The sequence below is a fragment of the Patiria miniata genome, unplaced genomic scaffold (assembly GCF_015706575.1).
Source record: "Patiria miniata isolate m_02_andy unplaced genomic scaffold, ASM1570657v1 HiC_scaffold_2, whole genome shotgun sequence".
NCBI lineage: Eukaryota > Metazoa > Echinodermata > Asteroidea > Valvatida > Asterinidae > Patiria > Patiria miniata.
In genome coordinates this window covers 13,129,859-13,148,210 of record NW_024037058.1, presented here as the reverse complement: position 1 = coordinate 13,148,210, position 18,352 = coordinate 13,129,859, and the positions used below count along the sequence as shown (strand labels likewise).

The 18,352-nt window shown below is 40.0% G+C and overlaps 1 protein-coding gene across 4 annotated transcripts in view; it reads right to left on the bottom strand.

The window, feature by feature from the left end:
• The window catches only part of LOC119726564 (neuronal cell adhesion molecule-like), an 88,633-nt gene that overhangs the window by 38,484 nt on the left and 31,797 nt on the right, over window positions 1–18,352 (bottom strand). For 3 of the 4 annotated variants that reach the window (XM_038198302.1, XM_038198299.1, XM_038198301.1), the window contains 6 exons: window positions 15,475–15,572; window positions 9,672–9,722; window positions 5,637–5,742; window positions 4,384–4,556; window positions 3,679–3,975; window positions 2,812–2,917 (listed from right to left, as the gene is read on the bottom strand). In XM_038198302.1, the coding sequence (XP_038054230.1) occupies window positions 2,812–2,917; window positions 3,679–3,975; window positions 4,384–4,556; window positions 5,637–5,742; window positions 9,672–9,722; window positions 15,475–15,544 (803 nt within the window). In that variant the 5' untranslated portion in view covers window positions 15,545–15,572. The remainder of the gene's footprint in view (window positions 1–2,811; window positions 2,918–3,678; window positions 3,976–4,383; window positions 4,557–5,636; window positions 5,743–9,671; window positions 9,723–15,474; window positions 15,573–18,352) is intronic. The other variant, XM_038198300.1, reaches the window with a different exon arrangement.

Genomic DNA, 18,352 nt, shown 5'->3' with positions numbered 1-18,352 from the left:
TCGGGGGATTTCGGCGGATTCAGGATACCTCCATATTGAACAAACTTGGGGATTTTGATGGACTCAGGATACCTCCATTTTGAGCTATTGGGGGACTTTGATGGATTCAGGATCTCAACAGTTTTAACTCTTTTGCAATTTTTGTGGTCAAGTAAATACTGCTGGCACTAGCCCTGCCAAGTCTGTCACATACTGTACAAACATGTACACACATGTACTGGGTGGACTTGCATGTAGGGTCACGTGCTGGAGGAAAGATACAAATAATGCGCGAAAACGTGACGAATGCAATACCGTTTACGCATAAAGAGCACCATGTGCATCGCTAATAATTATGTGTGCGCAACATGTAAATACTCGGAGCGCATTTCTAGCTTCGCGCGCGTTGAGCTAGGTCACGTGCTGGAGGAAAGCTCCATTACTTTACGTTAATTTTTTGCGTGCCTACGAGAGACAACCAAAATGGCGGAGATTTATCGCACAGTGAATGAGACACATGTGGACGCGCTGCCGATTTACGGGCTGAAACACGCGCTAATGTCTTTCACACAAATTGTGTGCGCAAGACGTATTCACTTCTGTACTCCATGCTGGGGTCGCCATTCATTGGTGTATTTTGATGGATCCTATGCAACAACACACATCAAAATTTTCATGCGAGCGTGGTATCCTGAATCCGTCAAAATCCACCAGAAATTAAGGTGATGGATTTTGAAGACTCTATGGAAAAACATGCTGTACTTTTTTTTATGCCACCATGGTATCCTGAATCCGCCAGAATCCATCAAGACTTTTGCTGGTGGATTCTGGCGGATTCAGGATACCTCCAGTATCTACACTGGGGGATTCTGATGGATTCAGGATACCAGCATTTTTTGCATGACAAAATTGGTGGATTTTGGCGGATTCAGGATACTTTCTAGTAAAAGAGCCCCAGGAGTTAGGGTTAATACAAACTCGTTCGGACCTAGCCAAATTGTTTGTTATATCAGAATTTTGTATTAAGAGGCACATCAGTCCCATTCATTGTGCACATCAATGCACAGTCGGGACTAAGGCTTTATATGTTTGTTATAACCAGAATTTTGTATTAACAGAGTTTGTACTAATGAGATTCGACTGTAAATACTGTCAGCAAGTTTATTTCTACACAATTCCCGACACATGAGGGCGCTGTTGTAATGCACTCCAGGGTTACATGTACATGTACACATCACAGAAACCCGGGGGCCTTTCCAAGCCTACCGGTATGGCTATTTCTCCAGCTCGAATCTGGAGGGCTTCAACCCGATTCTATTTTCTTTAGGAAAATCCAAGCCTTTTAAATGGGACCAAAACACTTGTCTCTTAGGCATAAAGGGCCTGCATGTAAATTCTGGAGCCAGAAAATCGCAACATTTTGTAACGGCTGAGCTAAATAATAACAGCAAGTAACTTTTCACCATGCACGCATTAACTCACAATAAGAACTTGTCATACCGGTACCTCAAGAAAATACCACAAATTTAAAGCTCATCGGTATGGAGAACCTGTCTGCAAAAAGTGGCCGCTCACTTTATGACATCACAGTTGAGCTCTTGAAGACTTGAATATCAAAATTTACATCACCACAATACCCTGAAACTTAACCAAACTTCTCAAAACTCATTCAGAGTTGATGAATGCAGCATTGATGGTAAAACTAACATACACCCATGCCTTATCATTTCTTAGGGGTCATCTCATTAATGGCAGAGTAGATCATTTGTCATTTGTGAATTTCTTTTCGTTCTCAGATCTGTGAATGCTGTAAATTCAGAGAAAAACAATATTCTAGGATCTCGATTGCAATTCAACAGTTGTGTCAATGCTTGTACACACTTATTCACGGCTTCGCCGAATTAAAAACGAACTACAGTAAACTCCGGCTAAACCGACATCGTACAACTCATCAAATCGCTCAAGTCACCGTCTGACTAAAGTCCTGATTGTCCGTAATGCATTTCCATTGAATTTTTTATTTCTAAGTCGGCTTTTATAAGTCGCCATTTCGCTCAAGTCGTCGTCGTGTTACTCTTGGTGCCCTTCCATAAAAAGCATTACAAAATCCTTTGTGAAGATGGCATTCAACAAATCACGCATTGGCATCGCCTTCCTGTACTGCGGTTGGCAAAGTGTCGAGTGAAAAGTGGTCTCGCACGGCCCGTGATCACTGCATGCATCGGTGTTGAAAAAGGGTGTCCTACTGCATACCACTACGCTGCGCTATAGGATCTTTGCTGCATGCATCGCATATATGCATCGCGAGCATATCAATACAGGTACCCCCTCTAGGCTGTAAGCATGCGCTCTGTCCATTTTGGGGGTCGTCTTATTGAATGACGACTGCTGCAGTCAATGTGTGCGTGGTGTATACCAGAACACGCACGCATTTAATTCATTACTGTGCACGTACATGTACATATGTATCGTGGTCTCCACTATCAATACCCCAAACGTGATGATACAATTCGAGGATTAATTTGCTGGATTCAACTCAAGCATTAAGGAGATAATCCAGGGTAAATCGAAGCCATTGGGTGCAATGAATCATGTGCGCAAAAGACCATTCATATAGCCCGCAAAATGATGACTTATAGCATATATGCATTCGCGTAAGACGTCAATTTTCTCAGGTCCCAAGAGTGACAGTACTTGAAAAAAGGGAAGTTTTTTCCCAACGATGGTCGGCCGACCATCGTTGGAAATTGATACAAAAATTCCACTCTTCTTTAAAAGGACAGCATACCTGGTGCTGTATAGTACCTTTAATTAACCCATGTCAATACTTACTATCCTTCAGCCATGCATTTCAGACGAAGCTTCTCCGTGCGGAAGGCATCCACTGAAGCTGGCGGAGTGTAGACAAATGTGGCTGGCCTGGTTTCAATATTCTCAACTACAGAGAGAGAGAAAGAAAAATGAACATGTTCACAGTCAAACTATTCTTGGAGTTCTTGGTTGGTTCTTCTCCTAAATACTCCACGTGGGAGTTTTAACAGGAGGCCAGAAACACTAGGGCAAACCACTTTTCTTAGCGATAAGCATCACCTGATCACTGGGTTCTTTTACTTGGGTTGCGTTACACAACACACAGGACACACTGGTATGGTTTGACGTCCCATCCGAAGGGCGAAGCAATAATGGTTAAGTGAAACAGTGTTTTTGAAATAAAACAATGGATGGGCACGCATAGATCTGCAAAACCTAGACACGACTGCTTTCGCAAGGGTCCATTAATAGACTAGTAAATGATACGCATTTTGACAAATCAACGTATGGCCCTTTATAATGCTGCCACCATTTTAGTCATGTTCCCTGTATCCAATGACAATAGTGAAGGATATTGTTTTTTTGTGCAAAAAGGAACCAGACTATTTTTCCTTCCAGCCTCGCTTTGGTTTGAATGGGAAAATATCAAGATGGTCGCAACATGATAATGGTCTATTGGATGTTATGGAGCTCGGTCATGACTTCACCCAGCAAACTTTCATTAAGTTGCAAAAAGTTTACAAAATTTTGGTGGTGTTTTGCCCCGTGTATTATGTTTACTACATTGTATGTACAGCGCAATATGTTGATTTTCATTTTCTGCATTTCCAGTGCAGCACTTCCGTGTACATCAGCCCTTGGCGAGAGAAAAAAATACTCCTGTAATACCTGGGATGACCACAACCTCCTTGACTGGGGACAAGAGCTGGAGTCGCATCTTGTCATTCTTGACGTTACACTGGTAGTTGCCGGTATCCGTCGTATTGATGTTAGAGAACCGCAGGTTGAAGTTGGGGTCGATGCTGACGCGGTTGTTCAGGGGGATCTTGTTGCCGGGATTGGCATCGTCCGTCCAGAAGATGGAGGGAAGTGGCACGCTGTCCGGCTGGTTGCAGGGGATGGTGGCCACGTCGCCCTCATTAAATCTGAAGGTGGCCTTCTCCTTGTCTACGAATGCATCAGTGACTGGAAGGGGGGAGAGGAGTCAGATTTTAAAGGTGCATGAATGACAAAAGTATATCATAAAATGTTTGGGGGTTACAGAGAAAAGGCTGATAAACCTTTTCTTTTGGTCTAAATGTGTTGCAGCTGCCATTTTGGGGCTTGGGTACATGTGTATTTCCAACAGCTCCCCTCAGTACTGGAAGTTGACAAAATAAGTTCCATATCAGCTTAACCTTTGGAACTAAGTTATAAACTGTCAAATGCTGATCATTTATGTTGTAGTTGCACATCACACGTGTGTTTGAAAGCGTAAATACACATGAACTACTTGTCCCTTTCAAATTTCAAACTGGGTGTGTTGTCCAGCCAGATCTGTTTTACATGTAACTACAGGCACCGTCAGAATAGATAAACGAGGCCTATACTTACAGGCGATCTGGAAGTCGATCTTGTTCGACATGGCCACCCCATACGCATTGGTGGCGTAACATCTGTATATCCCATTGGTCGCTTCCACCGGCCGTCGCACTTGTAAGTTGCCTCCATTGAGGGAATACGGGTCTGCGATTTCCAAATCTGCACCGTCTTTCTGCCAGTGGTACCTGTGAGGGATACAACAAGTGATTTATAAATATAGTAGCCTAATTGTACAATGCTCATACTCATGAGAGAAGATTGCTACTCCTTATAAATTGTTCACTCATATTTTGACTTACACATGTACCCTGGCCTGCTCACAGGAATTGAAGTACTCAAACTTGTGAATCTTGCTATTTTCTAACTTTCGTCAAAATACTATTTTCTAAAATTTGTACCATTGTGCCTTTATGTACCAATTACTACCCTACATGTATCTGGTACATGAAACTCAAGGCAAATTACCCCGAACTTCTTACTCACACTCGTGGCCAAGTACTCAAACGCAGCACTCCATACTCACCCTTGTACTTTCACCCTTACACACGGTAAATTGTACACTCAGAGACATCGCTTTGCTCACAAAGTAACAAAGACCTTGAAAACCGGTATTTTTTTTCGATTTTAAGTTGTACCTAGCCTTTTTATAGTATTTGTCTCGAGGAACAATTTGACCAAGTTTCAAAGCGAAAAATAGTGTTTACTTTCGTTATTATCAAATTTACATTTACAGTAAACATGACAAAATGCCTGAACTCCATGTTTTTCGTTTTTACAAAGCGCAAAAAGAGTAAAATGTTTTCACCAAGTGACAAAAGTCACCTTGTTAGCAGGAATAGAGGAATCATATATTGGTCTACACGGGTTAGCATGGCAGCGTACGCGTACATGGTCAAGCACACAAGAATAATGTTGAAAGAGAACAGACGCGCATGCGCTCAACTAAAATCAACACCTAAAACACCGTAGTTTAAAACCCTAAAAACCTAGGGGGTGTGCAAAATCATATTAAAATTGGAGGATTCAGGACTGTTAGGGAAGTGCTGTTTACTTAAGCGAGGTTTTTAACAATCAACTATGAATTAGCCGGAGAGCTACCGCAAGACAATGCTATTGGACAATGCAAACTGTTCGGAATTCTGTTTAAGTGAAGTGGTTGAAAATGTCATTTGAAAATGTGTTTAATTTCAAATGTGGTTATTTAATGATGAACTTTTGTCAGATAAGAGGTTTTTGTCATGAGCTTAGTTAGTAGCAATACTTACGTTGGCGCTGGAGTCCCATCTGCCACACATTCGATTTCTGTCGGCTCTTTTGATAATACCACATAATAGGAAGGTGACTGTCCCGTTATCTTTGGTGGAGATGTCCCTGCAAAGTTCCCATATGTAAGCAAGAGGTTAAGTTTAGTAACCCACAAATACACGAGTTTGGTTACCCACAAATACACGAGTTTGGTTAGAAGAACACCAGAATTTGGTCAAAACAACACTTTATCATTATTATCATGAAGTGATTGATCTACCAGTATGTACATTAATATTTAATCAAACTGTCTGTGTTACATGAAGTTAACACTGTTAAATCTAAATCTCTTCAATCATGATACACTCTAGTGAGTTTGGCATGTAATAAACTACAAAGTTCATGTAGTACAAACTGGTGTTTTCTTGCTGACTATCCTCTGTACATGTACGAGGCCTATTATGGGAGACGTACAACGTGTACATGTACACGTACAATGTACATGCAGTGACAGGTGCCTCCATGTACAATACAATGTACTTTTAACAATCCAAATCCAGTCAAACTCCAACACCATTGGAATCTGTTAGAGCGAGTACTGCACTTGTAAACTGATTTTTTTAAAATGCTTTACATGGGGTTATACATGTAGGCATATACACCAATTATCAGAGTCCAACCGTTTTTGTGTACAGTTTCACCATGTGGTGTGGTGTTGGAATTTGCACTAGGAGTGGGGAAGGTTCCTGCATGTACAATGTAGTAAATCACTCTCAACTTTTGATGGTCCAAAGTAAAGTCATCTGGTTTCTTCAAGGGTTGATTCATACCAGGGATGCCCCCCCCCCCTTCAATTACCCCCCTTCGACACCACTGGTCAGGCACTGTCACACTGGGAAGCTTAAGGGCCGATGCAAATAGAGAAAATACATGTATTCTATCCAGGCTAGCAAGAGGTGGCTCTCTACTAAATGATAATTACTTCAGTTAGATTTACTGTCTACATATGTACATGTAGTCTGGAAATGCTACAGAAAAATTGGTGATTGCATGGGGCATTCTCACACATATCATACTGAATTACATGTAGACACACAAGACCACAAAATTCAATACTTTCAAAACTGACTGATAACATCAAACACTGTTGGAACTGTAATTAATATGCAAGAACATGTATACATGTACATCTCTTCAAAGGCTCCAAAATACATTTAGTAACATGTGCATGTGTACATGACACACATGCATCTGAGTACATAAAATAACAAATACAAGTAAAACAAGGACATGTTCAACATATGTTCGAGTTAAGAAGGGACTCATTAATATCAATTTGACTTTGGGAACCTTACCGGTAGCTGAACTTAAAATGGAAAATTGTACATAAGTATGTATGCACCATTCTTTCACATCTACCATATAGTGTTGGATTTTGTAAGAGGAAGGATCCATCCTGTTAAATCACTCATGATGGTTAAGGTTAATTTTAATAGAGACCCTGCAAGGACAGAAATTAACATTTTTTTCACTGAAATGTTAACACGGTTTTGCTGAATACTTAAAGGGAATATACATCATTTGCTTTTGTTGTAATTTTCATAAATGGATGGAATTGGGGGGTTGGAAATATATAGCAAATATAGTTACACTGACTTTTTTGAGGTTTTGTGTTTGAAAATGCTATAAAAACCAAGAAAAACGATCATTTTCCTGTAGTCTGGTTCCCTGACTCCATATAAGAAGAAACAGAGCCTTTAACATACATTGGGGAATTGTAAGGTCAGGGAACCAGTCTAGCTGGCTCGTACCCGTTCATAGGTTTGTAATCGATTGCAAACAAGTGTGATGGTCAATTGGGGCCAGTATTTGAAAAAAAGCCAGTTGTTTCCAACGCTGATCGGCCGATCAGCGTTTGAAATTGATACAAAAATACCACTTTTCTTGAAAATGACAGTATACCAGGTGCCATGATTTTACAGGATGCTTTACACTGTCATTCACTAACAGTCCAGCAAGGTATTTCAAAATGATTTGGTAGTTTAATTTTTTGATGTTTGCAAATGTTGTATTTTCCCTTTAAAGCAGTCCCATGAAATTGACCTCAGTTCTTTAAAGGCCTTTTCACAATAGACACAAATCTCCGGGTCGACAAGGTGTTGACGCAGGGTTGAAAACATGTGGCGTTTCATACTTGAAAGTGTTCAACTCTGCACCAACCCTGCATCAACCAAGAGATTGACTTTTCCAAGGGTTGAACTCAACCCTGCTCCACACCAGGGTTGAGATTTTCAACCAGGGTTGAGATTTTCAACCTGGGTTGAAACTCTTGCCAGGGTTTGAAATAGTAGTAACCGGGAGAAATAAGCTTGGTTTGCATGAAACAAGTGTGGAACTATGCGGGATTAGACTCAAGGTTAAAATATAAAAAACTCTATCCGGGGTGGCACTTGGTTCACCCAGGGTGGAGTTTAACCCGGGTTGAGAGGTTCTAGTGTGAAAAGGCCTTAACACAGTGCAATGCATCAAAACCGATGAAAACAGCGGTCACTTGGTGGGTTTTTTTTTATATGGAACACAAACCAGAACACCTTTTAATGGCAAGAGATGGCAGAATCCACAAGGCAGTAAACATGGCACTTTGATGTACACCTAGAAGGTCTTTTCGATAAAAGGGGTCAGCGGTACAGGTCAGGAACAAATAATAAGATGTTAAGAAGCTGAAAGCTGGGAAGATGAGGCAGTGTAATAGTCAAGTCTTTGTTCCCACACCAAACAGCACAAAAGCTACCTGTAAACTACATGTATACCCAAATTTCCTTTGAATCCAAAAATAATAAACATGATAATGTCCAGACTTTGGCTCAATTAGCCCATGCAGGCTTGACTCTGAAACTCAAACCTATATTTTTAACCGGAACCCTCCAAAATCCTTTCAAAATCCACCGACAGGGTTTGCTTGATGTTGCAGGATGGAGAGCCCAGCCACGCATACATGGTGGGTTGCATGCTCTCTCAAGTGCTGGGGGAAAATATTGTCATTCACTGGCGTGGCCGGCGCAAGTTGCCGGGCCACGCACTAACTTTTAAGGCCAGGGACGGGACTATGGGCAGCCGGCAGTAATTTACGGTGTTTATTTCTCATCAATTTCCATATTTGTTTGTAAGAGTATCAATTGTTAATGATGTTGATATAACTTTTGTGGCTCTTTTTATAGCTTCTGTAGTGTAAATGGAACTGGTTCTGAGCATTTTGACTAGAATTTGGAGGCCTTACAAAATTTAAACCACTGCGGTCGGTGCGGCTTATACGCCGGTGCGGCTTATAAGCCGACTTCAAATCTTAATTTGCAGATTTTGCGTGCTGCGGCTTATACTCCGCGCGGCTTACATGTATATTCCGAAAATTACGGTACATGTACATGTATGTCTACAAGTACCGGTACATGCATGACGCTTGATGCGCCTTAAAAGAAGTACATAGATGTGTCCTTCGTCACAGATTTCAAGAACTGACACGCGCTCATGTGCTTTCAAGTTGTGAAAACCGCGTCATCAAAAATTTCGATTTTACAAACTGACAGGCAGGTGTGCGTGCACCCTTCGTACACGGACGCGTAATAGAATAATTTTGGTTTTCACAAACTGAAACGCAAGCATGTGACAGAAATACAATTCCGAGAAAAATGCTTCAGCAACATACAATTATGGAGTATTGTGGAGGATTGAGGGCACATGGACATTCAGTATCGGTAGATTCTGGGGGGTTGAGGCTGAATGGTGTTTGAAGAAGCAGAGAATTTTGGAGGACTGAGGCTGAATACAGTTTGAGAGGCAGGGCTAAAGGCAGTGGGTATCCTTTACTTGAACATACATTGTAAACTGTGCAACATTTTGGAGGATTTCAGGATTGAGGATGGTTCCTAGCAAAAAGGGCCTAGGAGGTTAGGGGTAAGTTTTAGGTTCTGGGAGTTGGTAGGAGCGAGGTATATCGTGCCATATTATACTGCCTTGTGGAAACTGCTCAAGAGTGTAACAGCAGCTTTTAACATTACCCGGGGGATTGGTCGAGTCTTGTGTTGCGGCAGCGGTGCCAGGAGCATCTTCTACAATGTGCATGCATGACAACAAGCAAAGAAGGGGAAAGAAAACAAAAAGAAGCAAAGTGCACACAGGAATCTTGAAAGCCAAGCAAAATAAAAGCAAGGAAAGATTGAGCTGTTTAAACAAAAAGCAATAAAACTGCAAAATGAAAACCAAAATAAAATGTTCTGCCACAGGAATCAAATAAACTACAGATTCAGTGTGTAGACACAATTTTGTGGATGAAAGATAACATCTCTCTCTACGTTCATGATTTCTGAAAGAAATACATCTACATGAATGTGTAAAACAAAACTCAGTGCATACCGGTACCTGTAATACTATACAGTACTAAATGTGAAGTACTTGTAACTTCTAAAAGTGACATCTTGATTCATTACGTGAAACACACTACACAGAAAATAGTACATGAGCGTACACGAACTACTCTTTCAGAATAACGATTAGAAACAAGGCGAGTCATGGATCCTAAGATGCTTCTGACGAAGATCACAAGACTGTTCCAATGAATTGCACGAACTTCCTTGTCATGGGAATCGTAGTAATTGCCGGGCGTGGACTGATTGGATATAAATCAATAAAATGTGCATTGATGACTGCTATAGGCCCCTATTTGGAAATATGGCATTGCACTAGACAGCATGCAGGCATGTCATGTACAAGTACCAGAAGGTTTGCCTGGTGCATTCATGTAATGATAGGTCCAAAAACCACTTGTTCTGTAAGAGTATGGTAAACCTGGTGCAAAATTTTCCTCATTAGTACTTTTTTTTAATTTTCTAATGAGTTGGTACCGGTCAGGCATGCAACTGGGAAATCACAAAAAAAAAAGGAAATTCAAATTTTCCCCAGACTTTGTACAGTGTTTTTCTATTTTCAATGGCACCCATGGGAAGTAAAAAAAAAGAGGAAATCAGCTGATCCGAGGAAAAGTTGCATGTCTGACCGGTACATAACTGACAAAAAAAATCAAATACGCACAACCCATAATTAGCACTACAATGTTCATGTAAGTGTACATACTTCTTAGAGCAGTTCACAAGCCAACAATTTACAAGCCCATAATTTTTTTTTATTTATTTTTTTTATTTTAGGAATTAAAGGCTCTATATAGTATGCACATTCCACACTGGTTGCAGATGTTATTTCGAACAAGTTCTTGACCAACTTATTGGAATGGAAATAATGTGTATGTAGTTTAAAGATCAAATGCAGCTGCCATTTACTCTCAAGCACTTATACCTGTACCTGGTGAGAAGCGTCTGGAAGCAAATTAGACATGTTTTGAGCATTCTTCTGAGCATGCATGCTTGTTCCATGGTTTTTCCCAATTGGGAATGCATGCAAAGTCTGTTTGGGTTACTCAAAGTGCTCCCATACACAGGTACATGTAGGTCAACACTTGCATGTTCCATCTGAGAACTTGCAGCGATCACTACAAATCATATATATCATGAATGCTGTTTTAAGAGGAAGACCTGAAGATCAAGGCTACAGTACTTAATTACTGAAGTATTCCTTGATAAAAAAAAAAAACCTTTGGGGAAAATACTATAATTTTTTTTGAGGTTTCTGAAGAAAAAGCAATCATCAATACGGCAGGAATTATCCATGGATGATACAAAGCGACCCAACTCCAGTTTTTGTTTGCCAAGCTGTAGAGTGCAGCTGCAGAGTTCTCTGAAATGGTTGGTTCACATGCCTACAGTACACGTACTTTACTACCAGGATGCAAAATAATCTTCCAATTTTCACTGACTGTAAGCTACGGTATCTGAATCCCTTCACATAAAATTGACAAACTGTGAAAAAAGCATGATATTTTTTTGATTAGCTTGCTCATTCAGGTAGGTGCATTTGCCCTTTGGTGCAAAGATTGCATTAAAAGCCAGCTGGTGTAGATTAATTTTCAGAAGCAAAAATTATTTAAGAAGGTAATTTTTCCCCCAAATTTGGAAAGGCAGGAAAAGCAGTGCAAGAAATATGAAAACAAACAAGATACAAATGTAACAGCACCACATCAATGCATCAAATAAGCATCAGCCCTTTTCCTTTCAAACCCTAAACCAATGCCAATACTGGCCAACTTCAAAAATATCCCATAATCTACCACTTATGTGTATACTTCTAGGTAGTGGATTATTCATACACATTCTCGTGTATCAGTTATTAAATACAATGTATAACAACAAATGCACAGAAGCTAACTTTTGCTACACTGTATTACAATCAGTTCACTTGAGCAGGAAGTCAATGCTTATGACTTCCTATTTAATTGCTATTGAAGTGATAAAATCTGCTGTGGTTAAAGATGGTCTGTGCTCACTCAACTGTAGTCACTGGGACATTGGAAAACATAACGCACAACCTGCATCCATACATGTACATGTACATGTACATACCAGGGGCCAATTTCACGGCACTGCTTAGCACAAAAATTTGCTTAGCACAAAAAAGTCTGGCTTATAAAAGCTGGTTACCAGCCAAAACTCCACGTGATGTATATTGCTCAGGACTAGTATTCAGCTGTTGTTTGCTTAGCATGAAAATCACATGGAGTTTTGGCTGGTAACCTGCTTTTATAAGCCAGACTTTATTTGTGCTAAGCAAATGTTTTGCTTAGCAGCGCCGTGAAATTGGGCCCTGTACATATGTACATGTAGGTATGTAAGTATACAAAATGTAAAGCAGATCCTTATGACAGCCACTTAAAAGGCAAATTTAAGGTGTACGTTGTACTTTTCTTTTCTGAACATGTACAATAAATATGTCAAAAAATACAAAACATGCCACAAAATAGAACAAGAAGACATAGAGAGCATGCCATTTCTGACACAAAATGAACAAAATTTGTCATTCCTTTTAGATCTGAGTTAAGGAAAACGTAACAACACTGACACAATACATTACATACTTACAATGTAAATTTAGTGAAAAGGTTTCGTCATTCGAGGCATTTTGCAAAATATTAACTGAAAGCGTACCGGTACATACTGTACATCCACTACATTCATTCAAATAAATTACAAGGAGACTACATTAATGCACGTGATTGTGAGTTAACTGTAGCATTCCTAAATGAATCAAAAGGTGACGGGAACAAATACATGTACGGTAGTTCTGAAAAAATTGCTGGACTTACTCAGTGTCTCACTGGCCTCTTTTGGGATAGAAACAAAGGCACGGAATTACTTTCACGCTAACATTGAGCTACAAAATGTATCAGGCTATGCATATAGGCCATATTTCTGTTTTAATTCGGGCGATTCACAATGCAGTGCGCCACCAAGAGTTTGCCATGGAGAGTCAATTTTTCAAGTTTACGGTCGACAAAACATGGCCCATTTGAATTAGTGTCTGTATAGACAATTTGAGCTAATTTTTCATAGATTGGGGCATAGCATTCTGCCACCTTACAAAAAACACCATTATTGATGAAGAGAAAAGAAAAGGGTAAACAGATACTCGAATCATAAGCTTACAAAACTCCACACTGGAAAAATGAATAATTTCAAATGTCATGCGCTGCAAATTTGTCGACCATCTCCCACAATGCACTGGGAAAAATGAACTCTCCGTGGCAAACTCTTGGTGGCGCACTGCATTGTGAATCGCTCAAATTGTTTTGCTTTTCACAACTCCTTGCACACAAATAATTGACAACTTATCAAATGATTTAGCTCCTTAATCATTTCTGTAGCAGCCTGTTGACTTGAACCAAGAAATGGGATGTTGTTTTCAATACAATAAGTAGAAATAAAGGTCTCGGATAAACACAATCCCAGAATAAAACCAATGCCCATATGTAATGTTGTTGGGATCAGCTACAACAGCTTCAACTATAATTTTGTGTACATAAAAACATAAGGTTAAACCATGGTTAAACCTACAAGTAAGTTTCTCAGATTCTTTCAACTTCCCAGGAGTTTGGAGGTTCTAATTTGAAATGGGACTTGGTGTGCATTGAAAGTTGGTTCCTGCATGTACACTGTACGCATGTGTGTATGTGGCCAATTCCACGGTTACTCACGTTACATTTTTGATGTACTTTTGAGTTTCCTTGGCCTGTAATTACCATACTGAATAGGTTTATTAACTGTTATCCCCATGGTAGATAGAGTAGACCTAGACCTACCTAAGCACCAAAGATGACATCCAGAAAAATGTGTTATGTATGATAAACAAGACGCACAAAATCGGTTACTCACGTTACATTTTCGTAACGTGAGTAACCGTGGAATTGCCCATGTACATGTAAAGTGTATTTTGGAGCATTTCTACCCGGCATACCGGTAGGCTCCAAACGCAAACTTGTACCCCCTCAACCGTAAGCAAGGGAGAGATGGGGGGGGGGGGAGGGGGGGAGAGACCAACTGGGAGAGACATTTGAAAACGCATTGCTGAAGACGCCTGATGCTCAAGTGAAGACGAATTCAGAATAAAGAAAGTAATGCGTACGTCCCGTGCATATTTGCGCTATGTGTGTTCCATCCAAGGGGCTCTCGAAACTGATAAAAAAGTGCCCTCTCTTGTCTGCGCACGTTGCACATGTATGCATACTGGTAGCAAAAATTTGCTTAGCACAAAAAAGTCTGGCTTATAAAAGCTGGTTACCAGCCAAAACTCCACGTGATGTATATTGCTCAGGACTAGTATTCAGCTGTTGTTTGCTTAGCATGAAAATCACATGGAGTTTTGGCTGGTAACCTGCTTTTATAAGCCAGACTTTATTTGTGCTAAGCAAATGTTTTGCTTAGCAGCGCCGTGAAATTGGGCCCTGTACTGGGAGAGACATTTGAACACGCATTGCTGAAGACGCCTGATGCTCAAGTGAAGACGTATTCAGAATAAAGAAAGTAATGCGTACGTCCCGTGCATATTTGCGCTATGTGTGTTCCATCCAAGGGGCTCTCGAAACTGATAAAAAAGTGCCCTCTCTTGTCTGCGCACGTTGCACATGTATGCATACTGGTAGCAAACACACTAATATGAGGTTACTGAAAGTGCACCCAAGCTTTCTACCAGTATTTGTTCTAGGTTTGAGAGAAGTGTGGTCCCATCACTCCCATGACAACTTGCCACATTGCTGAAGTCAAGAAAATGCCAGGACTGAGAAAAATCCCCCACCTTGACAGGTGATTCAATTTCAAATATGCAAGAGGGTAGAGTGACAGGATCTGGATCCCCACTGTAGGAAAAGGACCAGGTTAAGTGATAGACAGCCCAATGGTACATGTACATGTGATTAATCCCGTAGGGAACCATTTTGTATTGTTACCACTACACTTGCACTGGGGTATATGCTATGCATCAATGTATGGTATTACAGAGATTTGCACACCGTTTGCTTGAGTACAACTTTATTGGTTGATCATTGGAGACACATAAAATAAACACCCACTAACAAAAAAACAGCAAAGATTATTTGATTGCTTTGTAGGTGTACAAATTAGAGACTGTGCTGAAGATAGGCCAATCTTTGAAGATTGTTTTGACAAACTTATCAAATGATACAAACGATATCCTGATAATTCTGCACATGTGTACGTAAACAAAACGAAAGACAAAACTCAACAATTCAGTAAAAGGAATGACAATTCGATATATCATTAATTCCTTGAGAGAAAACTCCCAAAATAAATAAAGCATTTACAATGTCTGAAAGTAATAAAATATATGGACTAACTGTACTGTATAGTAGAAAGTTCAGTAAATTAAGTAACAAACATACATGTATATTGTAAGGATGTTTACCTTGTGCAATTGAAAGAGTTGTCAGGGCAAGAAGGCAGACAGCAACACTTAGTAGGCGTGTCCTTTCCATTGTGTTGGCTCTCTTTCCACCCAAAAACCTGCACACACACACAAAACAAGAAAAATTAAAAATAAATGGAAACCGATATTGCGGATCACTGAGAATAACATAAAAAGTCCAACAAATTTGACTGTTTAAAATAAAAATTAAAAAATCACCAGGATGTTTTGGAGGATTTTGCAGGACTTAGTAAGGATACACAAATGTATAAGCCCAGCTACCGTACATGTACATGTACTGTTTAATTACATAGTGTTTTGATATATCCCTTGAAAGTGAAATGTGAAAAGAACGTTTTTTGCAGGATTGAGGCAGTGATGGTCACCCCTCCAAGGACCACATTCAAGATACCGGTACCGTAGGTAATGGAGGATTTTGCAGGATTGAGGTTGCATTATAGCAAAAATGCCTAGGGAGTTACATGTAGGGCCAGTTAATGATGCATGTATTGTGCAAGTCCACCATGCCTACTACAGGTTTGCTTCACCTTTATTCAAATGATGTTACCACATGTACTTTTGGCTGTGAATAACTGGATTAATGAATTCGGGCATGAACAAAATAGAACAGGTACATGTAGTTAAGAAAGCTTTATACGCCAGTATAAAGACCAATGAATTCCATTGATCTCTAAACAAATCGTTACAACTGATCAATATCTAGTCTGCTGCAAAAGGGTTTCCTAATAAAGCTAGCCTGTACAACTTCTTGTACACAAATGTATGTGTACATGTACATGTACATGTACACAGCTAGACACTGTCGTAATGCAACCCACCAAAAATGCACTTCACAGCAAAAGTTGCTATAATTAAACAATCACTGTAAAGACACAATACCAATTTTTGCTTGTTAAACCAAGTTCTGCATCAAGGCAGGTGAAAATACTTTGCACTGAACATTTCAGTCCTACAGTGGCTTTTTTGTGTGTTTTCACCCCCCCCCCCCAAAAAAAAAACAACTTGCTTTTTTGTCACAGACAAGTTCTTCATACAATTCCATAACAAAACACACGTAATTCAAAACAGAGTAGCAATTGTGGACCAATAGACTCTGTGCACAACTACCCCCTCAACGGTTACAAAGGGAGAGTTGGGGAGACCAACTGAAGCGACACTGGAACACATTGCCGATGACGAAGACACTACGGGTTTGTGAGCATTCAGAATGACATTACCCTGTAGTTGTGCGAAATTTTGTGGAATAAACATGTGGACCAATGAGAGGCTTTTGAATGTACAAATGTACATGTTATGTACTCACAGACATGTACACTTATGCATCATCTTTTGTTCATACCAGGTACACACAGGGTGTATTCAACATCAAGTTCTTGAGTGACCTGCTATCAGCACTGTTCTCAGGCTGCCGATTACCAACGCCCAAGTGCGTGTGGAGCGCAGCTGGGCGAAAATTCAATATGGCAGCTGCCATATATCAAAACGCCAAATGAAAAGAAGGGAAAGTAATGATCTGACGAAAATAATTTAAATCCCGGAACAGCGATAAATGTTGGCAAAGACAAAGCCCACTCTATGAACGTGTACAATACTTTTTTTTTTTTTTTTATCATACTGGTCCTGCAGGAGAGTGCTTTAAATTTTATGCTCAAAGAATTAACGCAAGTCGCGGTCCGCCATCTTTGTTCTTGATGTTCTACATCTACTCCCAGATAACTGGGTAGTGAAAATCCTCTTCGCGAACACCATTGTGTTGGCTCTAGTCATTTAAAACCCCATTTCTCGTGTTTGGGAACACCGTTCGCGTGTTGGTTCTCGTCATTTGAAACCGGAATTTAACACGGGAATGGGGTTTCCTATACACCCACAGACTGAATCCACAATGCCGATATGACTCCAGTGCATGAGAACGTTTGAAATATTTTACCGCTTCGACTTGTATTTTAGATGCCCATACAGGTCATGCACTAGCAGCATCGAGAAATGTAACTTTAAGAGATGTTTGGAATTCTGAGGAGTGACTTCAATTACCAGTTCAAGATGATTGATACCTGAAAGTCAAGTTTGTATAAATATACACAAAGCCAGAACGGGCACATTTTGCAGGAGGCTTGGAGCCCTGCAGTAACACCATGCACGGGTTCAAATGTCAGGTTTAATGTTTCACATGTTGGAAGAAAAGAAAAATTCTTCATCAATAACCACTCCATAATGTAATTTGCAAACCACATGTGCAATGTATCAGGTACCGGTATGTGTATATTCTGTACATGTGTACGTATTAAAAACTATTATGAGAATTCATTTGAATCTACTTAGCCAAGAGGTCTTGGATATAAATCTACATGTACATACCGGTACATGTACATGTACATGTGTTATTGTTGACACCCTTCTCTGGATAGAATAGTACAAAAACACACATGATGTATGCACATCTTAGAAATACGGGTGTGCATTTACAGGGAAGTACGGGAACCAGGTACCCGATTGAAATAAAAACATGGGTACTCTGACACCCGTTTAAGAAACTCAACCCTCAAATTCAAATCTTGGAAGTTGCTATCCCGATTGTTCACAAAGGTCTGCACGATAATACCACCACATCAGTGCATCAATACAGCAAGATACAAGATACAAGTGTGTACAGTGAGCTTTTTTTTTATACCTTTACGGTGTAAACTGCAACTTTCGCGAACGTCATCAATGTGAAACTTGTTTTGTGTTTCAACGTATTATTCCTGGTTAGGTTGTTTTTGAGAATTCCCCACAAATGACATTCAAAACTTTTTTGAATTGTCTGAGAAGTTACCATGTAATTTGTAAAGTTGGTTACGGACCGGTACCCGAACCCATA